Source organism: Ixodes scapularis, unplaced genomic scaffold (assembly GCF_016920785.2).
Source record: "Ixodes scapularis isolate PalLabHiFi unplaced genomic scaffold, ASM1692078v2 PGA_scaffold2__306_contigs__length_199485367, whole genome shotgun sequence".
Lineage (NCBI taxonomy): Eukaryota > Metazoa > Arthropoda > Arachnida > Ixodida > Ixodidae > Ixodes > Ixodes scapularis.
Window position 1 is genome coordinate 13569503 of NW_024609857.1, and position 18890 is coordinate 13588392.

General features: G+C 47.7%; 1 protein-coding gene across 1 annotated transcript; it reads right to left on the reverse strand.

Annotated features, from left to right (window-relative positions):
• Positions 1-1119: 1119 nt before the first annotated feature.
• On the reverse strand, positions 1120-17944 carry LOC120837050 (protein piccolo). The gene is made up of 4 exons (XM_040206214.3): positions 17867-17944; positions 8904-8959; positions 4394-7063; positions 1120-2133 (listed from the first exon to the last, which is right to left on the reverse strand). Exons 1-4 carry the CDS (start codon positions 17895-17897, stop codon positions 1894-1896), a joined length of 2997 nt encoding a protein of 998 aa, XP_040062148.3. The 5' UTR covers positions 17898-17944; the 3' UTR covers positions 1120-1893.
• Between the last annotated feature and the right edge of the window lie 946 nt (positions 17945-18890).

Below are 18890 nucleotides of genomic sequence, written 5' to 3' on the forward strand. Positions count from 1 at the left end.
CATGTGTTTCCTGTACCTCTATACAGGGCAGGATGTCTTGAAGCGCGTTAAGCGTATGGTAGTGCCCGCAGGTACCAAGACTTTCTTCTTTAAATTACATTCAGGTACACTGCCGGTCAAGACATGGCTAAACGAGAGGGGACTTTTTGTACCGTGGCGGGATCACTGCTTTTTATGCAAGAAGCTAGAGACGGTCGAACACGTGTTTCTTGAGTGCTGGGATGGGGTCTTCTTCTGGGACGTCCTCCAACGTACCCTAAAAAAGGACCTCCCCCTAGACGCGCATGGAATCCGTTATCCATCGGTTAAAAACAAGGAAGGTTTTCCCTTTGACCTGGTTATGCTGTTGGGTCTGCACAGTATTTGAAAGTCCCGAATGGCTGCACACAACGCTGAGAATAATGTACGGGAGGCGCGGGAATATTTTCGTGAAAGTGTATCTTTGTTAGTTGAAGTCAACAGAGCACAGAAGTGCGAGCCTGAGTGGCTTCCGCGCATTAAGGCTTTTTCGTCCATGAAACAATTTTAGCCTCCGACACCAGTCACTTCGGACTGGTTTAGTTTAGCCTTGCTCTGCTTCCTATGGTTTGAGCGATATGCCTGCCTATTTGACAATGTAAAAAATCCGGCAATAAAGAAAAAAAAAAAAGGAGCGGTGGCCGAGTTAAGGCACCCTAGGCCGAGTGGGCTAAAGCGCACAGCACACCCAGCTCGACGCGTGTGGAGCGAAAACTCGCGCTGCAGAACCCAGGGATCCTGGGTTCGAGCCCCATCCCTGCCCGTTTCGATCTGGATGAGCATCGTACGGGCGTGCGGTCGTGTATCACTACTGCGGTGTGCACGTTAAAGACCCCAGGCTAGCGGTTGTACTGCACTGGCCAAATTGCTCATCTACAGCGTGTGACTCGTCGCAACTTTAATGGCTGACCAACTACACGCTGTATAAATATCCCCATACCGAATTTGCTTTTTTTTTTTTTTGTGCGAAAAGGCGGCGGTAAGTCTTCGGTCACCGACAGGATATAGCGCTCTCATGAGGTAAGACACCGTTCGCGTGCTCCGGATAAGTTTGGTGACCACTGTACATCAGCTCAAAAAGAAAACAGCCAAACACAACAGGATAGAAACAACATTGTATATTTTTCGATTTGCTGCAAGTTGGCGCGAACCGCGATGATTCCTAAGATCCGAGGGCAACGCTCATCAAAACTGGGGTCGCCGATCTCGCTTCGCTAAATCACAAAAATGCATGCCGTCACGCGCGTCCTCGGAAATCTCAACAAATGGCTATTCTGTGTGCTCGCGAAACAGCTCCAGAGCGATTTAACAAATCACTTCGTTTTCGGCTTTTATCCGTGCGTTTGTTCGACTTTCTTCTTTCCGTGCGGTCAGTCGAGCACCTTCTTGAGTATCCGTAACGTCGTCTGTCTTCAACTATATAGTTCAGCTACACAACTACGTCGGTCGACGTCGCCGAAGGGTGTAACCGGGCTGCACACTGGATTCGCCGGAGCACCATAGAAGGCGAAATTGCTCAGCGGGAATGTTCCTTCTCGTCGGCTGTCCCGGAACTCGTAGGTCGTCGTTCTTCCACGCACCCACTCGCACATGCAGAGAGCTCTTTCTCCGCGAACCACCGTTGCTACCCGGCTGGTTCCAAAGTCTCTAAGCCGGTATCACACTGCTATAATACATCATACAAAAGACAGACTGCGGGTACTGCCTGAAGCACGTATTTCCCTTTTATGATGATCCTGTAACATAGGTCATGTAAAAACTCTCTGCAGACATGCTCGGAGTGTATGTGTGAAGCTAGCACGCTTCGAAGATGCTCCAGGCGTGACCGCTAACATCGTGCCTCTTGTGCGCTGTGTGAGCAGTGTGACATCAGCTTTAAAAAGAACGTGAGCCAGCGGATCCCGAGCGGCCAGAGCGCTTGTCGGTGTCCTGACTCTCCTGCACCTTGGGTTTTCGCGTCGTGAACATCTCCGCGTTGAGGTGGAAGAAATTTGGCGAGTCATCGCAGTTCACGTTGTACCACCAGTCGCAGGTGAAGAGCTCCTGTTTGAAGATGGTTCCGTTGGGGCACAGGAAGCTCTTCTCGCGGTGATTGTTGTCGCACGAGTGGAACACCTGAGGGAGAGGAGAGCGCAGAGTCGGCAACTGATCGGTTTATGATTTTGAATGAGGGCACATGGCGTTAGCGTAATGCTTTTACCGGTACTGCCGTGTCGGAACACAAATCACCGTCGCTACTTTTTTTTGCGATAGATTTCCTCCCAGTTCCGGCATGGCGGTGACGACTTTAAAAGTAATGAATAATAAATCTTTATTTCCATCAATTATAATAATAGGGACCCGAAAGAAAAATACTGCAATGGGCAGTTTGACTGGTCATCGGGTCCCTACAATGGTCAGCTTCAAGCGTGTAGCAAATATAGAAGAAGAAAAAAAGAGGTAATACGCACACACAGAAAGTAACAATAGAAACCACGTGACGACGCATTTTAACCTATTAAAAAAAAATAAAAAATCACGCGCAAAACTACGAGCGGGAATGTTTACAAGTTATACAGTCAAAATTCAATATATTAATATAAAATCTATTTGACAAATGCGTGAGTGCAAATTTAAGCATTTGAAATTATAGTTTGTTCGGTTATAGTGACCACCCTCCACTTCTCCGCGCGGAAAGTGGGGTATGCTGGTGAATTTTCCTCCAAAGGCGCAAGGTTTTCTATAAAAAACATGAGCCCCTTATTTTTCCTTCTTAAAACTGACGGATAGTCTATAAATTGTAAATAGTAATTATCTTAAAATTCCTAAATATTTCCGCAGTGTGAGTGTCATAAGGAATATTACATACTCCCCTTAATATATATTTTTGTAACAAAAACGGTCTTTCAATATTGGTCAGAGTTGATGAACCCCAGACTGGATGGTGGTATGTTAAGTGGGAGTAAAATAGAGAGTTGTAAATTAACAATTTAATTTACGGTAGTGATTTAGGATCTCTATCACTCGGGATAGCTTTGGAATGGGATAATTTATATGACAATCCCACGACATGTTCTCATTAACAAAATACGCCCATAATGTTGAAGAAACTGACTATTTCGATGGGACAGGAATTGAAGCAGTGACTTAGATAGTACAACATACTTGTTTTGTTTTTTTTTTTGACGAAAAATGACTGATTTTGTTTAACTAATGTTTGTTTTTAAAGAGTTACTATTGCACAGGAATTTTATCTTGAATAAAGTCAGGCTAGCCATATCTATGAAATCATCACTTGTTTAAAAAAAACAAAAAATATGCTTGTATCATCTACGTAGCTGACAAATTTCGCTTCCTTATTAATGTTAACGCTATGCTAAATCGTTACAATAACATGAACCTACGAAACAACTCAGATCTGACTGCATATGAAGTGATGAGTTTGGCGTAAATGGTAGGAGAGGGACGGTAACAGGTTATTAAACGACAAACGATATTCGCTTTAGTAAGGCTGTACATCTAGACCATGTACTACAAACGCTGAATTGCACCTAATAAAGCCTGTTTCTGTCGTTCACTTATTCCTCTTCAATAAGACAATCGTAAAATCCCAACCAAACTAATACCCCTGTCAGACGGGAAAGTAAAACCCCTGCACTCTAAAAGAAGCCCGTGCGCCTCCTTTCCCGCACAACACTAAGAGAGCCAATCACCTGAATTTATGGAGGAAGCACAGCGAATGACGATGCCGAAACATATGTTTAGACCAAAAAAACGCAGTCTGAGTTGTGACATTAAGCAATTCAAGCGTGACGTTTTGCATTGCTTAATGTCACAACTCGGACTGTGTTTTTTGGTCTAAACATATGTTTCGGCAGTGTCATTCACTGAGCTGCCTCCGTAAGTTGTGGTGATTGGCTCTCCAAGTGTTGTGCGTAAAAGTAGACGCACACACTTTTTTTAGAGTGTGCCACACGGGCAACTCGAATTCCATTTATAACGATTGACATTAGTGTGATCGGCGAATCAGCTCGCAATCTGTCATGCGTGGAATGCGCTATAGCGCAACGCGGAGTGTCGAGCGCTGATTGGCCGTCCGCTCAAATGTCATTCGTTGTAAATGGCATTCGAGTTGCCCGTGTGGCGCGGGGGTAAATGTCATTTTGATCGAATGCCATTCATCGCTCGGCGAATCAGCTCGTGAGCCTGGTTCCGCACGTGGCGCGTGCACGGTACACCAGGATAGCATGCTATGTTCGATATACGTCTACTACGTGCGTCACATGTGTGAGACTCGGTATTTCCAACAATCTCGCCTGACAGGTTGAAAGACGTCTCGGTTAAAACATTTTTGTTCTTGTTGTTATTTTCCTTTTCTTTTTTTAGTTGCACTCACCTGACAACCGGCTTCAACATCGGCGTACATTCCTGGATAGGCTTGCTCGCCGCACTTGAAGTTCGTGAAGGGAACCTCGCTGTAGGTGGGATAATCAGAGCCAGCCAGTCCGGGAAGCTTGGACCGGTACGGGTCCGGCCTCCTGGTAGGGGTCACCCCGAAGTTACCCGGAATGAAGACGACCCTGTTGATCTTCCTCTTGGGCGTCGCCGGGTTGGACCTCGGTGCCGGACTGGCAGGTCTCCGTCCCCCGTCGTTGTCCACCGGCGGGGTCGCAGTTGAAGCCGCGAACGCGCGCTGACGTAGTGCGATCTGGAAGTCGTTCCTGAAGGGCTCGAGACGGTCTTGAGGATTGACGTTGGTGTTGCTATTGTCGTCCTGTGGGGGGTTTCTTGCCGCTGGCGGGGGCTGGGGAGACGGAGGTCTCGCAGGAACGTTCTGGAAGTTTGGCTGCTGACGACGCGGCTGTTCCTCAGATCGCTGGTTCGGGGACGCTCTGTTTTGCGAAGGTCCGTTCGTGGAAAAGCTGTTCTGTGGTCTTTGGTTGCTTACAAACGTGATCGGAGATCTCTGGTTTCCTTGGAAGGAGTTCGAGGGTCTCGGCGTTACCTGGAACGAGGTCTGCGGTCGCTGGTTGGATTGAAATGTGTTTTGTGGCCGCTGGTTCGACTGAAATGTGTTTTGTGGTCGCTGTTGGCTACCACCGGAAGTCTGCTGTCTCGCCTGAGTGAACTGCGTATCGTCTTCTGGTCTCTGGTTTCCCCCGAACGTATTCTGAGATCTCTGATTTCCAGAAAACGAAGCCTGGGCCGGTCGGTTAACTGGGAACACGCCTTGGGCAAGACCTTGGTTGCTCTGGAAGTTGGGTCTGGCTGTTGCTGGTGTTCTAGAAGCCTGATTGAAGTTATTTCTCAGTGGTGCACTCGGGGTTGACGGTCGCTGCGGTGTCTGGAAGAACGTTGTCTGGAAGGCTGGAGTTGGTCTCTGCGGTGGAGGTCTCGGTGGCCTGGTCTGGAAGTTGGAACTCCTAAAGTTGAATCGCGGATCGTCGGCTCGCCCACTCTCGCCGCTGTTAGTGGTTGCGCTTGATGCCTGCTGTTGATTCGTGTCCGAGTCCGAATTACCGAAGAATGTAAGGAACGAAGTTTGGACGGGAGTCTGCAAAGGTTTGACTGGCTGAGCTGGCTTGGCATCTTGGAACGTAAATCGCAATGGTTGCTCCGGAGAAGCCAGGGCAGCCCTACCTAGAGTATCCTCCCGCGATGAAAGCTGTTGATTACCCAGCGTTTGGTACGACCTCTGGACAGCTACTCCCAGCGGTGGCTGAGGCTTTGCTGGTGTTGTTTCGGGCTGAGGAGTGGAAAGTGTACCTGTTCCAAAATTATCTTCTCTCGATGTCTGTTGCTGATCGCCGAAAGTCTGGAACGATCTTTGCACTGGCACTCCAAGCGGTGGTTGAGGCTTGGGCGGCGTCGTGTCTGGCCGAGACTGGGAAAGCAGGCCGATCCCCACAGTGTCATCTCTAGATGTGAGTTGCAGGTTACCGAGAGTCTGGTACGACCTCTGTATGGCCACTCCTTGGATCGGTCGAGCCTTCGGTACTGGCGGTGCTTCGGGCCTCGAGGAAGGGGGCGGCGGAAATTGGCGGAAGGTGGAGCGATTATCACCTTGAAAAGCAGGCCTTTGTGGTGCATTCGAGAAACTGTCCTGATCGCCTTGCTGTTGAGCGGCTGAATCTTGCGCACGCGATGTCTGGAACTGGAAGCCAACTTCGGCGCTATTTCCTGAGCGGCTCGCGCTGCTGTTGCCGAAGATGGCTGGCTCCTGCTGGAACGTCGGAAAACTAAAGCGACTGACCGGGGGTGGCGGCGTAGGAGGAGATGGCGGAACAGGCGCCGCGGTCTGTCTGTTCTGCACGTTGAACGTCTGACGCTGCTGGTTAAAGCGATCGTTACCGAACGACGAGGTGTCGTCTGCCCTCGACCCTTCGTCGTCATTCTGCCCGATGCCGAACGTGCCTCTATTGCTGACAGCTGGCACGCTTGAGGTACCGAACCGGAAGTACCTGGAGTTCTGGTTCTGGTCAACGAACGCTTGTTGCTTGGGCGTGCCGAGTCCCGGCGAAGGACTTCCGACCGCCACCTCCTGCACCGCCGCTCTTTTGTTGTCACCGAGACCGGCGTTGTTCCCACCGGTCTGTCCCAGAAAAGAGTCCACCTTCCGCTCCGGCGGATGAATTATCTTTGACCTAAACTCAGTCCTGGCGCCCGAGAACGGAGGCAGGGGCAGCGGAGGATGCTTGTTAATGTCCAACTCCGTCCGCAGGTCCACTTTTTCTTCGGAGCTGGCCTTGCTGCTCGTCGTTTCCGAGGCGAACAAGCTTCCGACTGGCACCGGTTCCTCCAGGGATGCGTGCCCTGCTCGCTGACTTTCCTTGCTGGAAAGCGAGGAGTCGCTCCTCTCGCTGTCTTCCGAGGAGCCCTGCGTTAGGGAAGGGACCACGTACTCGGACTTGCTGGCTTCCCCAAACATGCTGGAGAGCCACGGCCGACTTCCCATGTAGACGATCACGCGCTTGCCTGGTCTGGGCAGGGACAGGCCTCTGGTGACTTCCTTCGAGCTCGGTGGCTGACTAGTAGCCGGGCGGGTGTCGCTGACCTTGTCTTGCGCCTTGTCGAGAAAAAGAAGCGAGTGTTTGTTCAAAGAAACATTTAGTTCTATCAGTTTAATTTGCCTTTGTAAGTAAAATAGTGAGGAAAAACATATTTGTTGAATTGTTTCCATTATCAGGATTGCTACTTAAAGCGAACCGAGATATTGTAAATCCAGTAACACAAAGAACAATCCATCAAGAATAATACTTAAACAATCTTTTCTATCTCATCCTACACTCTGCTTTCAGCGTCGTTATTTTTAACAAAAAAGGAAAAAGTAAAGTGAACTACTGTAGCAAAAAGTGCCAGTACTAGTACCATGAACACACTAGTACAGTTCACTAACTTATACACACAAAAAAACGACTAAATGTGAAAGCGATGAGGAAGAACTAAGCTAAGCTTATCGGTAATTGAAACGCCAAACAGGCGACTCACAGCAGTCAGCGAACCCTTGTTTTAATAATTATGAATAGTAAAATCCAAAATCTGAAGATTCAGTATGAGCTACGAAATGCGATAACAACAAAACTGTCAAGTAGCTGGTTGTGTCTTTAAACTGACAGGCTTCCGACCTTGTAAAATACAGGACACGACAGTATTGTAGCGCCCGACGCACCACAGATTCGTTGTTCGATATAAAAAAAAAGTGGCTCAGACGCGAAACGCTAATCTCAAAAAGCACGTAAAACAAGCGCAAGGAGCAAATATATATATATATATATATATATATCGGTGCGAGAGCGTGCTTTGGTCGACGTGAGCCAGGGGCACGCGCGCCGCTCTCGTAAACGTGGTACAAGTGTGTAGTAGCCTTTCACAATAGCTATATATGTATATATATATATATATTGGACAAATTTTATTCTTGCAAAGGGGACCGCGGTCTGCCCTCGAAAAATACGCCGTGAGCGTGTTACTTCTGCAACGGTACTAAACAAAATCCGTCCTGCGTATATCGGTATTCGAGGTCCGCATGGCATACGAAATGGTGAGGTACACGAAATTCTAACCGACGTACGGGATACGAGTTGTCAAGATGAGCATACGATTCAAAAATTATACAGAGACAGAAGGTGACTGGACTCCATAAAGAAATGAGAGTTTGGATGATTGAGCGCCGTGGTCGTCTGTAGTTCCTTCTAGCATGTTCTATGTCCCTCTTTCGTCTTCGTAGCTCAGAGTGTTTCAATGAACTCGTGTATTAATTGGAAATATAGCAAATCTTGATCTTCTGGACGCTTTCGAGTAAAGAAGGATATATCTTGCGTAGTGTGAGGGCATTATACGACATCTAGGAACTCAGGAGTCGGGAAGCTGTCTACGTACCCGTTTTTGCTATGCTTTCGTTAAAATTCTGACGTAAATTTTAATAATGTACCATTAAATTCGTATGAAATGTGAACTGTGAAGGAACTTGGAGCCCACTACCGGCGCATCTTCCAAGCTTGGGTTGTGCTTGGCGAGGTTCAAACACATCGGAGTAGGGCACTGTCAGGTTGTGCGTCCTACTCCGATGTGTCTGAACCGTGCTAAGCACAACCCAAGCTCGGAAACTGCGCCCGTAGTGGGCTCGAAGTTCCGTCACTCTTTGCATTTTATTTGAACAAAGTGGCACATTCTTCCGTAATATAAAGTATTTAACATTACCATTTCAACATAATGCCATTGCTGTATGAACACTCTGGCGTTCGTAAATCGTAGTTTATTTAACATATCTCACATCATAAATATAACAATAAATTATAGAGGTTATCTGAGGTAGTTCTTTGGGGGCGGTCTGCCGGCGGAAAATGATCTCGTGCCGTCGTGTTGTTGCAATAAATCCGACGGAAGCAGGGAAACCAGAACAGTACCTCCTCGTCGCTGGTGGCCAAACCGACAGTCAGAACCAGGAACGTGAGCAGGATACCTGAACAAAAATAAACCAGTCGTCAGCGTTAAACTCTTCCCAGCTCATCTTCTTCCGGGTCGCTTATTCCTCCTTCCTCCACAATGCTGCATCATTCTAACGCCAGCACGCGTTTATTCAACGCCGCGAGAAGAATCGTAGCAATATGGGTGCTTCACGAGCCTAGCAATCGTCGAGTTTCTCTTTTAATATATTTGCTTTATATGTCGTTGTTTTCTTATGCGAGAAACGTGGCCACTATTCACGCATTCATCGGTGATTCGTGAAACCCGAGCATTCATTCTTACTTTTCTAGCGCATTTATTGCGGCGACCGGATAATACCGGCACGGCTACGGGCTTACACGGCAGAAGCTAGCACAGCAACAACAACAGTTGCAACAACAACAACAACAACAACACCGAAGCAGCCTCATTTGCAAACTTCCAGGCATACTACCCGGCCCGGCTCTATCTATAAACGTTTTCGAGCTTCGTCTTGGCGGAGGGCGGACGCTGGTTTCTCTTCATCCGCCACGCTCCAAGAGCTGACACCTGTGACAGCCCGAGACGTTCAAGTCCCACTTTGGAAACGAGTCTTCCTGGTGCGTTCCTCCGACGCGTGCGTCGCGGAGCCCGGTTCCTGACAAACAAGAGCTCGCCCATGGACCTCCTCCGCGGGTGTGTGTTGTCGTCGGTGCTGCGCCGTCTCCCGTACAGGGTTGCCCGCCCGTCGTGTATGTCTACTTTATATAGCCTCGATTGTTTTTAGATCACTTCCCCTTTTCTTTGATTCGCAGTCACTTGTCCATCGGTGCTCCGCGATTCTTCGTGGAACTTTGCCCGACTCCAAGAGACCCTTCTCAAAGTTCAGTGTCATCTGATGGCTCAAGCAGCAGATTCACTTTCGACAAACTATTGGCTGTCGTGAAACTGTATTTCATCGGATATCCTCACTTTCACGCGTCAATAGCAGATGAAAATGAATTCTTCGATCACCTCATAATTATTTCTTAATTTATTTCAGTTTCGATGGTGCGAACATAAGAACTGACCAGTACAGAGCGGCAACCCGTAAGGCCGTTAATTAAATTTTCGTCATCAAAAGGTTTTAGACCTAAACTTGCGCCAAGATATTGATAGGACCACACTCGGAAATAAACGCTCACGCAGCCGCTGTATCCAATTCGTGAGTCGTGTTGTGTACTGACGTCTCGAACGTACAAGCCTCATATATCTTCCCGGCTTGGTAGTATTTTAACTTCTTCCTTCATCGGCCTCGGGAAGGCCGCCATTAAGTTGGCACAGATGGCATGCACCAAAAACGACGATATGGTGATCAAAATTGCCAAACTAAATTTCAAAAAGGGGTCTATTTGACTTTGTCTGCGAGGTGGTCATCGTAGAAATATTGGTCAGTTGTATGTTTCTGTTTGAGTTGGGGAGGAAGGAGGGGCAAGTTCCCCTAATATAGTTCTTATACTTTCAAAAATAGTTTGTTCTTTGTTTTTCGTTCTTTTTTTTTTTTTTTTTTTTTGCGACAGCATTAGTAGAGTAGGTTACGATGTTTGATTTTTTAGACGATGGAAACTGTTTGGGCTCCAGGACCTATAATGGAATACTGGTTGGCGCTGACTTTTTAATGTTTCCTCTTGTTACACACTCGATGTACACAATATTACGAAATGTTTTTGATAATAATAATAATAAACATCCAGGCCCGCTAATTGCTAGTCATACTTCGGCAATTAAATATTTGTTGTATAGATAGATGTATAGACGGTCTGGTAGCCAGCCAGAAAATGAGACGGCTTGTTTCTTCTTTGTTTATATTATCAGAGAAACGTAAGCTGTACACGGAAGACAGAAAATTAACAAAAAATGCTGGTGGAAGGGGCCATCAGTTATGCGCTGCTTTAGAAGGCTTACTTTTTACGCATATGCTTCATGAGTAACGTCACACGGTCGGTCACGTTTCACGAGCACCATTTGAGACTTCAGCAATAAAAGATACGTATTCAATAGAGAAACAATGTCTGTTAGCAGAGGAAACATTGCGGGGCAAGTGGCGGAGACCCCAAAAACTGTATGTGAACATTTTTTTCAATTTCTGACATCTATATTTTAAAGTTGTACTAAACTTCTGCTTTACTTCGCTCGTGTCCAAGGTACCTGGCGGTAAAGCCTAAAGCTTATGATAAACGCCAAGCAAAAGCGTTACTGGTGTTAATAAACACAATCCAAGATGCGCATCAAAGTTTAATTTTTTTCCTTCTTATGTGTATCAATAAGCTATACGCGTTTTCATCTAAAAAAAAATTTTAAAAATGCTTGCGGTTTATACGCTGCGCAAGATAGAAAAAAAATATATAAATATATATATTTTTAATCTTGTACGTTTTGATAAGTGTCTCAATCCACAACACAAAGGAGAAAATTGCTAATGTTGTGCGAGGAGACGAACGCTTTACTTTGGTTTTTGAGGGGACAGTAAGTATAGCACTTCCCAAAATTTATCGAGATGGGACTGTGCTCTTGAAATACAATTTTCCTAGCGCAGTTACACCACCACGAGTGCGCTACGCCTTTTGGCTCATCAACATCTACGGTTCTAGCGCCTAGAAACCAAATATTGCTATTCTTCAACTCTGTCGAGCACATTATTTTCGTCGCTCGCGGTCAGCTTGGGCACGGTGTAAAGACCATGAGCATCTTGGATTGCGATTTTATAGCGAGACACGCACACAAATCATTTTCTAACGCTAGCTTTGTTCTAGAGGAGCCCCTCATTGAAGTTCCTAGTTGGGTAGACAGAATAGCGCACACTCTAAAAAAAAAGGGTGTAGTACTTACACCCAGTGGGGTGTATGTGACTTGTCCCATATACGACACCCCCATGGGTATATATGCGACACCCCAAAAAGGGGTGCATACATGCACCTCATTTGGAGGTGCACATGTGCACCCCAGCGGGTGCATAAGACACACCCCACCCCGGGGTGTACATATATTCCGTTTCTCACTTACTGGGAATACTGATGCACCCCATTTTTAGGTGTACATATATTCCGTTTCTCACTTGCTGGGAATACTGATGCACCCCAATCTTAGGTGTACGTGTATTCCGTTTCTCACTTACTGGGAATACCGATACACCCCATTCTTAGGTGTACGTATATTCCGTTTCTCATTTACTGGGAATACTGATACACCCCTCTTTTAAGTGCACATATATTCCGTTTATCACTTACTGGGAATACTCATACACCCCATTTTTAGGTGTACATATATTCCATTTCTTTACTGGGAATACTGATACACCCCATTCTTAGGTGCACAGATATTCCGTTTCTCACTTACTGGGAATGCAGTTACACCCCATTCTTAGGTGTACTTATATACCGTTTTCCACACCGCTCTCACTTACTGGGATACGATAAACCCCACTCTTAGGTGTACACGTGCGAAGTCAACAAAACTAACACTAGAACATTTTCCATCAAATTGACAGGAAATGTCTTTGCAGCTCCTTTCCAAGCTTTTAACCGTCAAACGACGGTGTTTTGTGTCATTTTCATGTCCCATTTGTCAACCCGAAAACAATTAAGCTGGCAATCCCACATTCTATCGTCATTTCATTATGTGGCCTGGCATCATTTTGACGTCCTAACTGTCAACCTGAAATACAATTGAGAGCTTTTGTGTCACTCCTGCAAATATAATATTGTTAGGATCATGCAATATTTTATAAAATAAGCTACGAAAATTGGTATCTGTTCCTACATATTTATTGCTCATAAACACTGGGTGAAACATATACTACAAAAATACACATTGAATGCATGCGCCAGAAACGTCGCTTGTTTCCTTTCTTCTTCTTTTTGCATGTCTTATCTTTTAGTCTTGTGCCTTGGGTGTTGACCACCAAAAAGAGCCATGGAGCATTCCTGAAAAGCAAAACCCAGTTGTATGCCATGATTAGATACATATAGGACACTGTCAAGGCCCCACCCCTTACTTAATGAGCATTACCAAAAACCAGGAACTCAGCCAACTTCATAAATATTTTGCACACCATTGAAGAATAGTGGGGTGGAAAGTTTACCAGTTTAGATACAGGCGCAAGGCTGGCAAACCGAAAACACAGATAAAAAGCATGTGTTTTCAATATACTTAAACAACTGATTTTGGCGGTTTTCAACAATGCCAGCCTGTTTCTTATTGCAACTGTGTTTATTTTTTACTAATAAAATGCACAATTAGCCGAAAAATGCCATAAGCAACCTTGTACTGTGGCGCCTAACCAGATAAACGAATGTCAACATCAGAGGTGTCCTAATGCAAGCTTCCTTTAACAAAATTTTGGACCATCTAAAACTGTGCTCTCAAACACATTTGAGTGTAGAGGCCAGATAGCCCACCCCCAAAAGATCGAGGGCTTCTGTAAGGCATGGGGGTCAAGAAATTTGTTAAAGGGACCTTGCGCTCTCCACATTTTGTAACTTGCAATCTTGACAGTGACATTTTTAGCCGTGATTTATTTGTAGTGCTCCCCTTATCCCTTTCCTGATGCAATCACAAGAATTAAAGTGGTACTGCCGCCAACATACTGGCATTTTCTAAGAGGACAAGAGAACAAGTACACTGTTGTTGCCGTTGCTTATTTCACTCAGGATATATTCAAGCTCAACATGTCTCGAAAGAATGCCTTTTGCTTTTCTGAGAATTTCTGATAGCACCAGTCTGAGCGAATACTTGTATTTTACTGGAGATATTTTCTGAGGGCGAGAATCCAGAGCTCATGAATTTATCTTTGGTGGTTGCTTCGGACAAGCGATAGTTCATGCAGTTGAAGTGCATCCTTGGGCAAAGAGCTCGTGGTTGCAGCCTACCAGCGGAATTGTCGTGCAGGTGCTAAATACTAAAAAAAAGACTGGAAGGAAAAATAGAGACTAAACACCTGAAAAATAAAAACGAAACTACATTAACTATGTGGATATGTTATAAGAGCATAGCTACGTTTTCAGCGTAAATGAATAGACCGATCCCACCAAGTTTTCCACGTATGCGTGACGCCGCCATAACTGCAGTTCGTAAGAGGCAGACTCCAGTTCACGCGACAGGTCATGCTGCCTCGTGGTCTGCTCGCGCAAACCTCCAGCATGGTTGTCGCGCGTGTAGAAAGACTACAGCTCCCACGATGCATATCGGCAGCGGTGGCGTACTCAAACTAGCTGGTGAGATCGGTCTATTAGCGACATATTATAATGCATGCGATTTGTAATGCTCGTTATGAGAACGGGAGGTTGCAGCTAGTTTCCTGTGGGCCGTGTTCAAGCAAGTCGCGAGCTGCGTCTTCAAGCACTGAGCAGATTAATTTTACCCAGTTATCTATTACCTGCCAGTGCATCATAATCTGTACAATGGTGAATTTATTCCGAGTCACTACTTGCGCGCCGCACAGGCTAAGGCAATGCCCGAAGAGGGGAAAGGGCAAGCGCTAGAAAGGCGGGTGAGGAGAGTAACCTCCTCTCCTATCTAACATTCGTAGTGCTTTCCCCCTCTCCCCCAGCCCTGCCCTCCCCTCCCATATGCCTTCCTAGTGCTCGCCTTTTCTCTCTTCGCATGGCCGTTGCATTCACCTGGACTACACACAACTAGTGACACGGAGTATAATTGAAGGACGGTACACTCACAGATGTCAAAGCACTTGAAGAGTTCGCAACTTCGGTGCAATGCCACTGGTTGCACTTTTGTATCGCACTTCAGATGGGTTGATTTGCCCGAAGTACCTGGAAAATAATAAGAATGATAGAATAAATTAATGTGCCATAAACCAGGGCTGGGCAGACACACTCCAAAAAGTATTCGGGAATACTGAGATACATCTGCTTTAAGGCCAAAAATACAGATACTGAGATACATTGTCTTTTATGCAATGCTATATCCCCGAGACACTTCCGCGAAACTGGTGAAAAAGTATTCAGGAAGACAGATACAATGTGTAGTTGTATCTGTATTGTGGAGGGTGTAGTTCGTGGGGAATATGTACGGTCAGTGGCGTTCCAACTTGTTTTCCAGTCAGGAAAGGGGGGGGGGGGGGGGGGGGGAGTGCTCTTAGTATCCCTTGGGCGCAGCCGGCCAGTCTTTAACCTGCCCTGTGGCGGCGGTTTTAGGGGGGGTGGCAGGGGGGGGGGGGGGGGGGGCAACACAGGACAGGAGGAGGCGAAAGCGGGGGTATGCACACCGAAGCGCTTGCACCGTCGGCGAAGCCGCCGTACCGGTGGTTTTTTTTGCACGGCATTTGGAGTCTGCTCCTCACGTGATCGGATATCGGCAAATAGCGGCGCGGCGGCACGTGGAAACCAGACGCGCAACTCTGGCTGGAGCCTATAATCTCAATGCTGCACTAGAGTACCAGTTCCTGTATAGGCTCCCTGCGGGAGCCAGAGTTGCGCGTCTATTTTCTACGTGCCGCCGCGCCGCTATTTGACGAGATCCGACCACGTACCGTGCAAGAAAGTAACGTTGCACGCGCCCCGCCGTACGCACCCCTGCTTTTGAGCGCGCCGCGCGCCTCGTCGGTTCGAGAGTCAATGGTTCCAGTACCCTCTCCCTCTTCGAAGTGGCCGAGCAGGGAGGGAATATGGTTTTGTTGTGTTGACCTCGGGGGCGGAAGATTACGCACGATGGGGACAAAGGCGAGTATGGGGAAGCAGTATCTAGGTCACAGCGCCTCAATGGTTGAACAGGATGTAGCTGACGTTTTGGGTGTAGAACGGGTGGGAGAGGCCTTGCGCGCGCGTTGTTTTCTCGACACTTAGCCTCGTGTCGAGGTGGCAGCACATATTCGCCAAGAGGTCCAAAAGTCGCGTGAGGAGCTGGATCAACATGCCGTGCAGGAAAGACGGCGCTAAGAAGATGAACGCGCAACTCTGACTCCCGTAGGGAACCTATAAAAGAACTCTAACTGCCTTGTCTTGAAGCGCCACCTTAGTTCCATCATCCCCATTGAAAATCGCATTGCATAACCACACGTGCGAGCGAAGCCGGTAACAAGCGCGAGCATGTTGCTCTGCAATCGAACGTTTCACCGACAGATCGTTTTATAGATACGCGTTGATTCATCGCCAGAATGCTTCATCGACAGCACAAACTACCTTTTTTCTATAAGGAGCTGCCTCACACTGTTGCCACGAAGCGGATAGTACGTGTAGGATACACCCGCGACGAAATGTCCCTACAACGCTAAATCCGCGTAACGACTGTCGATGGAACGGTAGTGTCGACGAACGAGAGTCCATGAAACATCTGTCCACAAAAAGTGTTTTTTGGCGAAACGATAGAGACCCGTTGCTCTGAATGACGCCAGCTCTACACGCAAGAATAATGTCTCGAAGCTGCGATGTCGTGCTCGTTTGTACTATCGGGGAAAAATGAAATGCGAACAGAGGAGCGCGTGGCTCGCGGTACAGGCTGCGCCGCCTGGAAGCGAGCCTAGGAGCGAGGGTGCGTGGCCTACTTCGATGTGTTCACGCCCCTCGGTTGGCGCTCTCCCAGCTTCGGCAGTGCGCCTCTCAGTGCGCTGAAAGCTGCCACCGCTATCTTTGCTGGCTCAGCGCGTGCGGTGCAAAAAAGCTCACCGCACTCGCCGAGCATGCAAAGATAGCGGTGACAGCTTTCAGCGCACCGAGAGGCGCACTGCCGAAGCTGGGAGAGCGCCAATCGAGGGGCGTGAACACATCGAAGTAGGCCACGCACCCTCGCCCCTAGGTTCACTTCCAGGCGGCGCAGCCTGTACCGCGAGCCACGCACTCCTCTGTTCGCATTTCATTTTTCCCCGATAGTACACTCAGAGAACCGGGCACCGCCACCGCGCACACATGCCACAAATACAAAAGCGAAGAAACTCTGACATAAACAGGAGAAAAAGGAAAGCACGTCCCCAACTAGCAGGCCCCATGCCTCGCAAAACGCAGCATCCAACGAGTGCATGTAAAAGGCAGACTTACCTTTATCGGGCGGGCACATCTTGGTTTGTGACTGCAGTGCAGCTACGTGCCAAGCATCGCTTCGTGAACACGATCCGCTTTGTCCAACCACCTTCTAAAAAAACACGCAATTCAAAATAGCGCGAATGAACAAAGGCGATGTCACCCGCCAGCCGAAGCAAAAGTATGGCCGCCGAAGCACTCCGAGATGGAATGCAGGAGGTGAGGAGGTCAAGTCTCCTAGCAACACGAAGGCCAGATAACACGCGAAACGCGATCGCTATCGTGATAGGTTGTCAGTCGGATGACGTGTAACCAGTGACTGTTAATCAGGACGCGCGCTCTACTCTATTACCGCGCGCATTTTGTTTGTTTTCTTGCGCTCTCCTGATAGCACTCCCTCTCCCCTTTTTGAAAAAGGAAAGGAGAGGGGAGGGGTGTAATGGTGCACCTGGCAACACCCTCGCCTCGCCCGCCGATTCCTTTGGGAGAGGAGGATTCGTGTGACGGGAGTGCGATTACGCTCGCCGGGTGTCTCCAGTCGAAGGGGGGTGTAAGGGTGCGCGATACACCCACATACACCCTTTTTTTCTGAGAGTGCAGCTCTCAGAAATCGCGTGCTGAAGCTTGTCCTCGTGGGACCGCTGCACCACAGAACAGTCGCGTGATTGTCGTCAACCGCTGTCCCTCTTTGTTCGCGTGATCTGTCCTCGCGTCCTTCTCCGGTCACCCGGTTGTTTTGCTTGCCGGCGATGCCACAGCACACCAATTCGGCGCGGTCGCCGATTAAACACGCTTTTGTTTCGCGCTCCCGGGAGCTCTGCGCCCAAGTGGAACGCCGCCGCCGCCGACGACGACGAGAGCGAAGCCGTGTTCTTCCGCCGTGTGACCCGGGAAGTGTATACCCTTCCTGCAAGGTCAGCTTTCCCCGCTCTCACCTGTGACCCCCGTCGCGCTGAGGGGCGCCATCTTGTCGCCCTCTGCTTGGACCGTCTGCGAAAGCTCGCTGGGTTTCCTGCGTTGTGCAACAACAGAGACAGAAGACCGCTTCCGATTTTGCCCGACAGGTAACGCCGCGTGTGAACGCTTTCTCATAGAAAGCTCTAGATACTTTCCCAGCGTACGTGCAGCGACCTCGCGAAGCTGCGGGGAAAGACCGGAAGGCTACTAAGGTCGATTTGATTAGTAAACGACGTGCGTGCACCTCACTTGATCGCTAAGAGCTCCCAGGTGTTTATGTTATCGCAGTGGCGTCCAACACCGAAGAACTCAACTGGGGCCCTTTCTAGGAGACAGGGCTGGTTTGTATGCACACAACATTCCCTTGTACCAACTCCTCCCCTCTTTCCCGGCAAACAAACAAAACAAAATAAAAGTACGCCGAGGATTACAGGAGCTCTTCCTGTTCTGCATGTACCCTCTTGTCTTTTCCTTTTTATGTATATACATATATTTATAACCACCGTTTTTTTTTTCTACTATGCTCCTAATTACCCGCGCGTCTACTTTTTTATGGAGCTGTATTGTTGTTCGGTCAGAAACAAATCTCTCCCGAGCCTCGCTAAGCTCAGCTTCCCGAACATCGACTCATCAAGATTGTACTATTGGAATTCTCTCAACCACGCAGCCAGACTGATATCCATATTATGCTTAGCGCCATTCAGAAAAAAAAAAGCAAAAAAAAAAAAAACACACTTCAACAGACTTTTGCCATCACTGAGAGCACCCGATTTCCCTTTACCATGGACAGCCAGTTTTGAACCCTCGAAGGGGGAGGGTACTTTCAAAATAAATTTATCTGTTCAAAACATTCTTAAAACAAATTTATTTTACAAGCATTAAAACATATTTATACTTTTTGAATGTTGCGAATGCTCATAAATATTGGGGAGGATACAAACGACCACGACATGCAGCATAGAAATGGTACAATTCACACATCTTGTTTCGACATAAAAGAGC

What these genes read in the sequence shown, in the direction of transcription:
- LOC120837050 (XM_040206214.3), bottom strand. Translation starts at nt 17,897, where the DNA reads ATGGCGCCCCTCAGCGCGACGGGGGTCACAG. An exon ending in TGGCCACCAGCGACGAGGAG is followed by an intron (nt 7,064 to 8,903) that starts GTACTGTTCTGG and finishes TTTCTCGACAAG; the next exon opens with GCGCAAGACAAGGTCAGCGA. An exon ending in ATGTTGAAGCCGGTTGTCAG is followed by an intron (nt 2,134 to 4,393) that starts GTGAGTGCAACT and finishes CCTCTCCCTCAG; the next exon opens with GTGTTCCACTCGTGCGACAA.